At 43.6% G+C, this 14,222-nt stretch overlaps 1 gene segment (V, D, J or C); it reads right to left on the bottom strand.

Moving 5' to 3' along the window:
* LOC140203897 (immunoglobulin heavy constant gamma 4-like) overlaps nt 1-11,727 on the bottom strand; it is a 37,011-nt gene extending 25,284 nt beyond the window's left edge. Inside the window, 3 exon segments of the C gene segment in view lie at nt 4,578-4,720; nt 6,673-6,996; nt 7,080-11,727. Coding sequence covers nt 4,578-4,720; nt 6,673-6,996; nt 7,080-7,344 — 732 coding nt within the window.
* Nucleotides 11,728-14,222: the final 2,495 nt, after the last annotated feature.

Below are 14,222 nucleotides of genomic sequence, written 5' to 3'. Positions count from 1 at the left end.
GGCTTCTTTATACCCCTCCTGTGCTTTCTTTGATTCAACCTTCTGAAGCTTTACATACTTGATCTTTTTTTCTTGACAAAATTCATCACCTCTCTGGACATCCAAGGTTCTCTTGTATTTCCATCCCCTTCCTTCCTTCTGACAGGAACATACCTTTCCTGCACTATGTGAAATTGCTCTTTAAACACCCTCCACATGTCTGATGTGGACCTGCCAGAGAAAAGGTGTTTCCAGTTAACACTTCTTAGTTACTGCCAAATGCCATTTTAAATTGCCCTATGCCAATTTAAAATTGTTCCACAAGGATAATACTTATCCTTGTCGATAGTTATCCTGAAAGTTAATGAGTTGTCACTGTTCCCTTACTGTTCACCCACTGATTATTGATTGAAGAAACCTTCCTGGATGTACTTAACAAATTCAGCCCTATCGGAATCCCTTACATTAAGATAGTCCCAGTTTATATCAGGGAAGTTGAAATCCCCCATGACAACAACAATATTATTTTTTCACTTTTCCTCCACCTAATTGCATATCCATTCCTCAATGTCCCGGTGGCTTTTAGGGAGTCTGCAGTATAATCCTATTAGTGTGATTGCACCCTCCTTCAAGAACCTGGCACATTAATCACCCATTCCTGCCCCTCACCAATTTTGTGTAATGGCTGCAAGATTGTAGTCCCACAAACTGATCCATGCTCTAATTTCATCTTGGCTAAAGGATGCCTGCCATTGGGAACTGAGCAGTCAAGGATATACGGTGTATTGGAAAGATAGGTTAATAGGCAGAGGGGATGGTGTGGCCCTGATTATGAGAAATAATATTAAATCACTAGAAAGGGATGACATAGAATCGGAAGGTGTAGAGTCTCTATGGGTTGAGTTAAGGAATGGCAAGAGTAAAAGAACCCCAATGGAAGTTGTATACAGGCCTCCAAGCAGCAGCCAGGATGTGGATTAAAAATAACAGCAAGAGAAAGAAAAGGCATTTTAAAAGGGCAAAGTCATGATAATCATTGGGGATTTTAACATGAAAGTCGTCTGGGAAAACCAGGCTGTTACTGGACTTCAAGAGAGAGAATTTGTAGAATGTGTAATGGATGGCTTTTTAGAACAGCTTGTTGTTGAGCCCTCCAGGGGATCGGCTGTGCTGGATTGGATGTTGTGCAATGATCTGGAGGTGATTAGAGAGCTGAAGGTTAAGGAACCCTTAGAGAACAGTGATCACAATATGATCGAGTTCACTTTGAAATTTGAGAAGGAGAAACTAAATTATAATGAGTTGGTATTTCAATGGGAAAAAGGAAATTACAATGGCATGATAGGGGAACTGGCCAAAGTTGACTGGAATGGGACAGTAACAGGAAGGACACAGCGCAGCAATGACCAGAGTTTCTGTGAGAGATGAGCAAAGAGCAAGACAGACATGTTCCAAATAAGAAAAATTTTGAATGGAAGGACACTGTCATGGCTGACATGTGAAGTCAGAGCCAAAGTAACAGCAGAAGGGAAGTCATACAAGCCCAAAGCCAGCAGGAAGATAGAGAATTGGGAAGTTTTTAAACACTTGCAGAAGGAAACTAAGAAGGTCATTAGGAAGGAAAAGATGAATTATGAAAGGAAGCTGGCGACTAATATCAAACAAGATACTAAAAGCTTTTTAAAGTATATTAGCAGTACAAGATAGTTGAGTGTAGATATAGGTCCAATAGAAAATGACGCTGGACATATTGTAATGAGAGATGCAGAGATGGCAGAGGAACTGAATGTGTAGTTTGCATCAGTTATCAGTGGAGGACATCTGCAGTTCCTGTATATTGGAAATTCAAGGGTGTCAGGGAGGTGACGTAAGTGCAGTGAAAATTACAACTGAGAAGGTGCTCAGGAAGCTGAATGGTCTGAGGGTGGTTAAATCTCCTGGACCTGGTGGAATGCACCCTTGGGTTCTGTAGGAAGTAGCTGGAGAGACTGCGGAGGCATTAACAATGACCTTTCAAGAATCAATAGATTCTGGCATTGTACCAGATGACTGGAAAATTGCAAATGTTACTCCGCTATTTAAGAAGGGTGGGAGGCAGCAGAAAGGAAACTATAGACCTGTTAGCCTGACATCAGTAGTTGGGAAGTTGTTGTAATCGATTGTTAGGGATGAGATTACCGAGTACCTAGAGGCATGTGTCAAGATAGGCCAAAGCCAAGGTGGTTTCCTGAAAGGAAAATCCTGTCTGATTTTTACTGCAATTTTTTGTGGAAATTACAAGCAGGGTAGACAAATGAGGTGTACTTGGATTTTCAGAAGGCTTTTGACAAGGTGCCGCACATGAGGCTGCTTAGCAAGATAACAGCCCATGGAATTACAGGGAAGTTACCAGAATGGGTGGAGCATTGGCTGATCGGCAGAGAACAGAGAGTGGGGAAAAAAGGGATCCTATTCTGGCTGGCTGTCAGTTACCAATGGAGTTCCACAGGGGTCGGTATTGGGACCGCTGCTTTTTATGATGTATGCCAATGATTTGGATAATGGGATTAATGGATTTGTGACTAAATTTGCCAAGGATATAAAGATAGGTGGAGGAGCGTGTGGTGTTGAGGAAACAGAGAGTCTGCAGAGAGACTTAGATAGTTTAGGGGAATGGGCAAAGAAGTGGCAAATTAAATATAATGTTGGAAAGTGTATGGTCATGCATTTTGGTGGAAGAAATAAACAGGCAAACTATTATTTAGATAGGGAGAGAATTGAAAATGCAGAGATGCAAAGGGACTTGAGAGTCCTTGTGTGGGATACCCTAAAGGTTTACCTTCAGGTTGAGTCTGTGGTGAAGAAGGCGAATGCAATGTTGGCATTCATTTCTGGAGGTATAGAATATAAGAGCAGGAATGTGAAGCTCTAAAAGGCACTTGTAAACCATACTTGGGAGTATTGCGTGCAGTTTTGGGCTCCTTAGTTTAGAAATGATAAACCGACATTGGAGAAGGCTCAGAGAAGATTCACGAGAATGATTCCAGGAATGAAAGGGTTACTGTACAAGGAACATCTGGCAGCTCTTGGGCTGTATTCCCTGGAGTTCAGGAGAATGAGGGGGATCTCATAGAAACATTCCAAATGTTAAAAGGCCTGAATAGATTCGAGATGGCAAAGTTATTTCCCATGGTAGGGGAAACTAGGACTTCAGGATTGAAGAATATCCATTTATAACAGAAATGCAAAGAAATTACTTTAGTCAGAGGGTGGTAAATCTGTGTAATTGGTTGCCATGAGTGTCTGCGGATGCCAAGTCATTGGGTGCATTTAAGGTAGAGAGAGATAGGTTCTTGGTTAGCTGGGACATCAAAGGGTATGGGGAGAAGGCAGGGGAGTGGGGATGACTGGAAGAATTGCAACTGGCCATGATTGAATGGTGGAGCAGACTTGATGGGCCAAATAGCCTGTTTCTGCTCCTATGTCTTCTGGTCTTATGGTATTATCATGATACTCCCTGCATTAAAATATACGCACTCCAAACTATCTGATCTATCATACTTGTTACTCCAAATTTGCCTTTCAATACCTTCCCTGACACCTAACTTCTGGTCCGGTCCTTCCCCTACTGAGCTGGGCTCTGGTTCTCAGCCACTGCAAAACGAGCTTAAACTCTCCCAAGCAGCATCAGCAAAACCAAGATATTGGTTCCCCTCCAGTTCAGGTGCAATCAGTCTCAATCAACCTGCATATTGAAATTCACGATGACAATCTTAACATCACACTTTTGACATGCATTTTCTGTCCTCTGTTGTAATTTGTAGACCACATCTTTGCTATACTGTTTGCAGGTCTGTGTATAACTCCCATCAGGGTCTTTCACTCTTGCAGATTCTTAGCTCTACCCAGAACGATTCTACACCTTCCGATCCCATGTCACCTCTTTCTAATGATTTAATTTAATTTTTTACCAATACTGCCACACCACGCCTTCTGCCTACCTCCCTGTCCTTTTGATACAATGTGTATCCTTGGACATTAAGCTCACAGTTATAATCTTCTTTCAGCCACGATTCAGTGATGCCCAGAAAGTCATAATGCCAATATGTAGCTGTGCTTCAAGTTCATCGAGATTATTCCATATCCTGTGATAACACCTTCAGTCCTGTATTCATCACATTTTAAAATTGTGTCCCATTTTACATTGCAACTCATCCTGTTAACTGTAATTTTACCTGGTCATCAGCTTCTTCTTGCTAGCAGTCTCACTACACACTGCCTCTGTTTGTAACCCAACGATCTGATCCTCAACCCTATCACTGCCAAATTTGTTTAATCCCTTCTGAACAGATCTAGCAAACCTGTCTGCAAGGATATTTGTCCCCTGTGGATTCAGGTGTAACCTGTCCCTTTTGTACAGGTCATAACTTCTGCTTATCAAGGCCCAGAGGCTCGGAGTAAAGAGGAAAGGTGTAAAGTCCCAGGGGTTGTGAAGGCCTCAGACTGCGTTGTCTGTTGATTGTGCTGTCGTTGGGATTGCAGTGTCAGAGAATGCAATGTGAGGTAAGGAAGGTGAAAGTTTGTGTTTCATGGGAGGCCTCTGTTAGTCAATTAGTTACCTTGACAACGGTGACGAAGGTGCTGTAGAGGAAACTGATGATAAACAGAACGGCAAAGGCAGCAACTGTAAGCACATTGTCATCTCCACCCACGTGTCCCTGTTCTTCCTTCCCCTCCTCTCCTGTCAAGTCTGTGCAGGTTTCTGAAACAATTGAGAAAGTGAGACGGTTAGTTACTTGTCCATATTTCTTGAAGATCAACATGGCAATAAACTGAGTAAATTTGATGACCTGAATCATGTTTCCTCACAGCATGTCATTTGTAAGTTGGGATCCCCTGGACAGAATTAAATGAACTAGTTTCTCTGAATCAACTATGTTCGCTCTGCTAAAAACATTAACCAGATCTTCAGTTAGTGTTCATTAAACATCCTCCCAACTTGTAATTTGCTCTGGGGAGTGCATGTATGTTCAGCAGTCCCTCCAAGACAGTTTGTCCAAAGACCTGGAGTTGGTTCCTGCCTATTCATTTCATTGATTATTAGCTCTGTAGTTAAAGCCTTCCAGATGCTGACAGATCTGCCAGCCTTGTGTGAGTGGCAAAAATTGGTCATGTGTATTTCTGCCCAATATCTAAACCATGAATAAATCTAGTGAATAGTGTCAGCACTGAACACATTGCTGCAGGTCACAAGACATCACTGTCTACATATTGTCCTTCTTTCTGGTTGAGTTCACCAAATGTCTTCACAAAGTTGATAAAATACCTTTCCCAGTCAATTAACCTTAGAAACTGTGGACCAATCTGGAATGTTCTATCATTTGCCCAGTGGAAACTATAGTACACATTTACCAAAATCTACTTGAATGTCTGTCTGTCTGTCTGTCTGTACAATGAAGGACAGAACCAACCAGGCAACACTTCCAGCCCCTCAGGTTTAAGTCACACAATTGTATCCCAAAACATACCGGCACGGAACGCTGGCAGCCGAATGCTTTCCATACCTTCTTTATTGAACTTTGATTACACAAACACAGGCTGACTTTTAACCTGTCAAGTAGTCTACACAAGTTTCCAACAGGATCAGACCTGATGCAAGGAAGTTTTAACAAGAACCGGAGGATCTCAGAAATGTTGGTAATTAATTTTAATGTACTTAGTCATGCAATATATCTGTCCATTTTGAGCCAATGAGAAAGGACTTGCAGGTAACCTTGCATGTTTCTGTGATGTAAACCACACTGTTGTCGGATCAACCATCAATTGAAGGTTGACAATTGGAGTTGTAGGCCAGTATGTCCATGGGAATCTCTGCTGCGGAGAACCCGGTGACCCAACTTCTTTCCATCTTATCTGGTGGGGAAGGGTAACTTTAGAGGGTTCCTATTGGGAATGGATTTCTTTTTTCATATGATGTTCACCTGGAATATTCTGCTTTTACACCATCCAGGCCAATGTTTACACCATCAGTGACCTCTCCTCATCTAAAATATGAAGGCTTTTTACTTTTGGAAATGAAAGGTAAATTGTGGAAAGTGTTCAGTGGGTTAGAGAACACTTGTGAACAGAGAAAGGGATAACATTGAGAGAGCATCACACGTGTACTCTGTACCATTGCTTCAGCACTAGTTCTGTGCCTGGCTGAGTACTGTGCATCTCTCTGGTTTACTGGAGCTCAACAACTGTCTGATGTCCAGTTACATTCCACAATGCCTGCTCCAGTGGAACTCAGTACCTCCAGTTCTGGAGACAGATAGACTTGCTTCATGTTTCTGAGACGCTGGTGTGAGAACATTGACCCTGCAGTCATTATTTCATCATTCCCTCACTGACAAGGCCGGCATTCCTTGCTCTGTCCCAGAAGGCCCATCACAGAGCAGTGAAGAGTTTGGTGTGGGACTGATGGATACAGGTAAACAGGGTAGGAAGGCCAGTGTCCTTCACCAAAGAACATCAGTGAAATAGTTTGTAATCTAAAACTAGCATGAAGCATTGAATGAACTCTGATTCTTTCCCACTCTCTGCCTCTGCATTATTAATCCACTCACACAGCTACAACAATGCCAGACTTGCCGTTACCTATTGACCTTGCTTGTCGCTGGGTTGTGACTGTGGCAGAGGATGTCAACAGTGGAGTGAATCTCAGAATCATACCTTGAATGTTTTTCACATCCTGCCTGACACTGGTGTTGGAGGGGGGATGAGACACTGTGCATCTGAAAACTGAGCCTTCCTTCCACTCCTCTGTGCTCACGGTCAGGACGTAGCTGGCAATGAAAGTCCCTGCCTGTTCCAGAGCAGTTGGTCTCACACTGATGTTGGAAGAGATCAGAGCGTCCCCTTTCTCCCAGGTGATGGTTATTTGGTCTGGGTAGAATCCAGAGGCAACACACTCGAGGGTGACCGTGTTCCCACTCTTGGTCTCTCCCTCTGGCGGTGGCAGCAGTCTGACTTTGGGACCTTTTGTCTCCAGTGGAACTGATGGGCAAACAATGGAAATGTCAAACATTTTTACTGAGGTGACCAACGTTGTCCATTTTAATCGCTGACCTCTTGCCCACCTTTGGGACGTTTTGTCCGTGCTGATACTGGTGAGGTTGCAGAATGTTGTTGGGCAGAGCAAGTGTACTCCACCCCACTGGTCCACTCCTCCACACTGGTCTGGAGTTGGCTGATCACTGTGTCTTGGGTTCCTTCCTCTCTCAGTTTTTTGGTCACATTTGCTTTGATTTTCTCCCTCTCGTTCACCTTCCAGTGGATTTGGACCTGGCTCAGATCAGCACCCACAATCATACACACCAGAGTAGCGGTCTGGTTGATCCACATCTCTTCAATGGAGGGATTTTGGATAAAGACAGACAACTCTGTAGATTAGAAATAGAAAATTTACAAACTGGACAATATCTGCTGTCAGCTGGCTTGACAACTTCAGCTCAGACTTATCCTGTACAGAATTGTACAACGGAATGAAATCAGGTTTGTTTACAGAGTGGGTTGCTCATCTCTGCTTACAACTTCTGACTGAGAAAACAAAATCAAACATCAAGGAGCTTATTTCCTCAGGACCCATTTGGCTCACAGCAGTGACTGCAGGACAGTTGCCTAGCTACATGACATTTAGCTGTTGGAATGCCAATAGAATGCACTATCGGAGCTGTGAATTGCAATGAGAGGTGCAGTTTCTGATCAAAGACAGCATTTCCTGCAATCTTCTTGTCTCGGTGCACGTGAGAGTCTGTAGATCCATTTGTGACATTGAGCTGAATCAATGAGCTGCCTCATATCTGTTCAGACTGAGCCTGGGATTCCTCCAGATTGAAAATTCTGATGCTGACTTTCGAATCTCCCATGAAAAATCTCTCTTTTCATCTCTGCAGCTTGCCTGCCCCAGTCAATGATTTCACTTTGTTCCAGTTGTCCTGTTCACTTCATCTATTTCCATCTCTACACTTTAAACCTCCCTGCCATTCTATTTCCTGTGGAGTCTGCTTTTCATTTGCTGGGCACTCATAGACATGGCTTTGTGTCCCATCATCCACATCATTAGTAATATCAGTGAATAGTTGCAGGGCCGACAAAGATCATTGCAGGGCACTGCTCACGATTAAATCCTGCTGGGTTCAGTCCCCTGTCACATGACACAGTGATAATTTAGTTGTTGATGAATGATTGCAAACAATTTCAGTCCATTAGTCTACAGCAGATCCAGGCATGGTGTGGGGGCAGCCACCTCAAGCCAACATCAGACAGTCACTGGAAGAGCTGAGCACCATGATCACTGAACACGAAATAGCACACCCGGATATGAACCAGGACATCTTGAGGAAGTCTCTGAACAATGACCACTAACATATCTCCTGTGGAACCAGAGGAGCCAACACTTGACCACTGTGATACCACCATCAACAACGGTTACCGTGCCAGCACATGGCCACACTTTGGTAAGGCCGATCACCTGGCTGTACTTCAACTCCCGGCATATAGGCAGAGACTAAAGACCACAGTGCTGGTAGTGAGGACCAAGAAAATATGGTCAAGGAAGGCAGAAGTGCGCTTACAGGAGTTTGAGCTGGTGAACTAGACAATATTCAGAGACCTTTCTTCAAATCTGAATGAATATGCCACAGTTGTCACCGACTTCATCAAGACCTATGTGGATGAGTGTGTCCCTTCGAGAACATCCCGGATATCTCAAATCAAAAGCTGTGGATGGACCTGGAGATTTGTACTTTGCTGAGGCCTCGATTTATGGCAGTCTAGGCTGGTGACTCAACATTAGACAAGAAGCCCAGGTACGACCTGCGGAAAGCTATTGGTTAAGATGGTGCCAGAGTTCAATGCTCTCTCAGTCAACGTCTTCCAGATAGCTCACAAAAATATCCTTTTTTGGTCCTTTGTGTCTGTTTTTCTCCTTAAATATGTTTCTCAGACTGTTAGAGTTGGAGACTGGATTTTAGATTGGAGATTGTTTCAGTGATCCAGCGCTTTGCTATCTCCAAAAAGATTCCGAGTATGTACTCAGACGGCTTTGATGCAATGAAACTGCAAGACAGTGTGTGAGCCGATGATTGACTCCATTTTGCCATTTCAAGCATCCATTAAGTGAGTGAGAGTTTCGGCGCCGATGCCTGTCTTTTGATCACTGCTGGAGATGGATTCTGTGAGCGGCCTGTTGCTGTGTGTCTCGCTGTGACAGGCGGGTCGGCCTCTCTGCCTCGTGTGGTGTCCCTCTCCTCTCTTTCGATGAATGTTGGTGATATTGGAGATGGTATTGTGTTTCTGATTTATGGATTGGACAGTTGTGTTTATGGATTGGACATTTTCAGACCTATCGTTTTTATATTCTGTGTTTTTTATCGCCCGTTCCTTTTCAGTTTTGTTGTGCAAGGGGAGGGTGTTCGGGGTTTGATGTTCTGTTAGTTTTTTGTGTTGGGGATCGATGTTCCTGTTCCGTTTTCTGAAGGGAGAGGGGGTTATTGGGGGCGATTGATGATCGGGATGCTGTTTTTGTCGGTGGGGGTGGTGGTGAAGGGATGGGTTTGATGTTTCTCTCTGAATGACTTTCATATTCTTTCTTGTTTTCATGGCTATCTGGAGAACACAAATTTCAGGTTGTATGTGGATACAGGCTTTGATAATAAATAAACCTTTGAACAATTCCAATTGAACTTAGAGAAGGAATCAGATGCCCTTCAGCTCTGGCAGACTTTTCAGGCCATTACTTCCTACAAGGTGAAACCTAACATCACGAATGGCAGTGATGCTTCATTCCCAGATGAGCTCAACGCCATTTAAGCACACTTTGAAAGGGAGAATGAAACTACATGTGGGTAAATCCCTGCAGTGTCTGGTGACCCTGTCATCTCTGTCTCGGATGCCAACGTCAGAGCAGCTTTCAAGAGGGTGAATCCTCACACTGAATCAGGCCCTGATGCTGTGCCTGGTACGGAATTGAAAACTTGTGCAACCAACTGGTGGGAGTGTTCAGGAACATCTTCAATATCTCACTGCTGCAGTCAGAGGTTCCCATCTGTTTCAAAAGAGTGAGAATCATACCAGTGCCCAAGAAGAGCAGGGTGAGCTGTCTCAATGACCATCGCTCAGTTGCACCCACATCTACTGTGAGGAAATGCTTTGAGGGGTTGGTCACGGCCAGAATCAACTCCTGCTTAAGCAAGGACCTGGACCCCTGCAATTTGCCTGTTGCCACAATAGGTCTACAGCAGATGGAATCTGACTGGCTCTCCACTCGGCCTTGGATCACCTGGACAATAACAATACCTGCTGAACGTCAGGATGTTGTTTACTGATTACAGCTCAACGTTCAACACAATCATAACCTCAGTTCAAATCAACAAACTCCAAAACCTGGGCCTCCAGACCACCCTCCACAACTGGATCCTTGACATCCTCACTGGGAGACCCACAGTCAGTGTGGATCTGAATGAGCATCTCCTCCTCACTGACAATCAACACTGGAGCACCTCAAGGATGTGTGCTTAACCCACTGCTCTACTCTCTCTGCACCCACAACTGTGCGACTAGGTAGAACTCAAGTGGCATTTATAAATTTACTGTTGAGCTATTGTGGGCTGAGTTTCAGGGTGATGAGGAGGCATACAAGAGCAGGATAGATCAGTTGGGTTCATGGTGTTTCAACAACAACCTTACATTCAACGTCAGTAAGATGAAGCAATTGATTGCAGACTTCAGGAAGGGGGAGTCATGGGAACACACATCAGTCTTCATTGAGGGATCAGCAGTGGAAAGGTTGAGCAGTTTCAAGTTCCTGGGTGTCAAAATCTTTGAAGATCAATCCTGAGTCCAACACACCTGTTTCTTTATTTGCATAGTTCTGATCTCATCCTTTGTCTCTTCTTCTAATCCTCTCTGTCTCTGTCTCCACTGAACTCACAAGAAGAAAACAGGAGGAAGTGCAGACCACCAGATTCCATCTTCTGGGCTGAGATTTCTGGGAATTCATTCCATCTGAGGGAAGAAATTTCTCTGCACCACACTTTCAAATGTCCTGCTCCTTACTTTGTAACTCTGTCCCCTTGTTCGTTGCTCTGTGACAAGTGAAATTCTCCCAACATCTACCCTCTCGTGCCCCTTTTACATCTGATATGTTTGTCCAGAAATCTGGATTCTTCTCAACTGCAAGCAATGCAGACACAGACTGTCTGGTCTTGGACATTGTCTGACAGTCACTGAGTCACAGAAAAGCACAGCACAGAAACAGGCCCTTTGGCCCATCTGGTCTGTGCTGAGCCATTTAAACTGCCAACTTTCATTGACTTGCACCAAGACCATTGCCCTCCATACCCCTCCCATCCATGTAACAATCCAAACTTGTCTTAAACATTGAAATCGAGCTTGCAAGCACCACTTGCTCTGGCAGTTCATTCCACACTCTCACAAAACTCTGAGTGAAAAAGTTTCCCCTCAGGTTTCCCTTAAACATTTCACCTTTCACCCTTAACCCATGATCTCTAGTTGTAGTCCCACCCAACCTCAGTGGAAAAAGCCTGCTTGCATTTACCCTATCTATACCCCTGATAATTTTCTATACCTCCATCAAATCTCCCCTCAATCTTCTACGTTGCAAGGAATAAAGTCCTAACCTATGTAATCTTTCCTTATAACTCATATTCTCAGTCCTGGTTGCATCCTTTTAAACTTTCCCTGTACTCTTTCAGCTTATGTAGCCCCCCCCCCCTTGGAACATAACAAAGATGCCATTTTAATTAGCCTCTGCAGTAACATAAAAGTCGAAACCCCCTTACACTTATTTACACCTTTCCTGCAGGTAAGTGACCAAAGCTGAACAGGTAAAGATTTTTCGTCCTCATGTATATGAAGGATGTTGGTAATAAAGTCAATTCAATTCAATTCAAATTAGGCCTCAAGAATGTCTTATACAACTTTAACATAACACCCCATCTCCTGTACTCAATACTTTGATTTATGAAGGCCAATGTGCCAAAAGATTTCATTATGATCCTATCTACGTGTGCCTCCATTTTCAATTAATTATGGACCTGTGTTCCCACATCTCTTTGTTCTACTGCACTCCTCAGTGTCCTATCGTTCACTGTGTAAGACCCACCTTAGCTGGTCCTACCTAAGTGCAACACCTCGCACTTGTCTGCATTAAATTCCATCAGCCATTTTTCAGACTATTGTACCAACTGGTCCAGATCCCACTACAAGCTCTGATAGTCTTTCTTGCTGTCCACAACACCCACAATTTTGGTGTCAATTGCAAATTTGCTGATCCAGTTAACCATGTTATCATCCAGATCATTGATACAACAATGGACCCAGCACCGATTCCTGCAAAACTCCACTTGTCACAGGCCTTGAGTCAGACAGGCAACCATCTACTACCACCCTCTGGCTTCTCCCACAAAGCCAATGTCCAATCCAATTTGCTGCCTCATCTTAAATGCCATGCAACTGAAACTTCCTGACCACCCTCCCATTTGGGACCTTGTCAAATGCCTTGCTGAGGTCCATGTAGATAATATCCACTGCCTTGCCTTCATCAACTTTCCTAGTAACTTCCTCAATAAGATTGGTTAGACGTGCCCTACACACACAAAGCTATGCTGACCATCCTTCATCAGTCCATGTCTGTCCAAATACACATATATCCGGTCCCTTTAGAATACCTTCCAATTGCCTTCCCACAACAGATGTCAGGCTCACTGGCCGATAATTTCCTGGTTTATTTTTACAGCCCTTTTTAAACAATGGAACATCAGCTATCCTGCTCTTCTCCAGTATCTCGCCTGGTGCTAAGGATGTTTTAAATATCTCTGACAGCAACCTCCACACCCACAATCTTCAATTTGCTTAAAGACAGTAAACACCTCATCCTCTGTAATCTCTAAAGGGTCTATGTCGTCGCTTCTGCTTTGCCTCGTTTCTACAGACTATCTGTCCATCTTCCAAATAAATACCGATACAAAAAGTCCATTGATAGCCTCCCCATCCCTCTTGGCACCACAAATAGATTTCCAATCTGATCTTCTAGTGAACCAATTTTGTCCCTTGCAAACATTGTGCTCTTAACATATCTGTAGAATCCCTTGGGTTTCCCCTTCACTTTGTCTGCTTGGGCACCTCGTCCATTCTTTTAGCCCTTCTTATTTCTTTCTTAGGTGTTTTCTTGTATTCCTTACACTCCATGAGTACCTCATTTGTCCCCACCTGCCTATACCTGCAGTGCACTTCCTTGTACTTCTTAACCAGGGCCTCAATATCAAAGGTCATCCTTGCCTTTTCTTCTGACAGGCACATACAAGCAATGTGCTCTCAAAATTTCACTTTTGAAGGCTTCTCACTTACCAAGTACACCTTTGCCAGTGAACAGCCTGTCCCAATTCACGCTTACCACATCCTTTCTGATACCATCAAAACTGGCCTTTCTCCAATTTAGAATCTGAACCTGGGAACGAGATCTATTTTTTTCCAAATTTATTTTGAAACTAATGGCATTATGATCAGTAGATACAAAGTGTTCCCGTACACAATCTTCTGTCACCTGCCCTGTCTCATTCCTGAATAAGATATCAAGTGTTGCACACACTCTGTTGGGATTTCTATGCACTGATTAAGGAAACTTTCTTGAATACGTTTGACAAACTCCATCCCTTTTGTAGTCTGGGTGTCCAAGTCAATTTGTGGAAAGTTGAAATCACCTCCTATCGCAACCTTGTGTTTCTTGCAATAGTCTGTGATGTCCCGACAATTTGTGCCTCTGGGTCCTGCAGGGCGATCTATAATATAGCCCCATTAACATGGCCATACCTTTCTTATTCCTCATTTCCACCTGTATAGTCTCAGAAGAGGAGTTCTCCAGTCTCTCCTGACTGAACACTGTCGTGACATTTGCACTTTAATCCCTCCCACTCTGTGCATCTAAAAAATGGAACACCAGAATATTGAGCTACCAGTCCTGCGTCTCCTGCAACCACGTCTCACTAATGGTCACCATATCATAAGTCCATGTGTTGATCTCTGCCCTGAGTTCATCTGCCTTTCCTACAATAATACTTGCTTTGAGATATACACAGCTCAGAACATTACTCACACCATGCTCAACTTCTTGATTCCTGACTTTGTCTAATGTCTAAAAACATGTCTCCACAATCTCTCCACAATCTGTTCTGACACTCTGGTTCTCATCCCCTGCAACT

This window comes from Mobula birostris, chromosome 10 (genome assembly GCF_030028105.1).
Source record: "Mobula birostris isolate sMobBir1 chromosome 10, sMobBir1.hap1, whole genome shotgun sequence".
Taxonomy (NCBI): domain Eukaryota; kingdom Metazoa; phylum Chordata; class Chondrichthyes; order Myliobatiformes; family Myliobatidae; genus Mobula; species Mobula birostris.
This window is presented reverse-complemented; position numbering and strand designations above follow the sequence as displayed.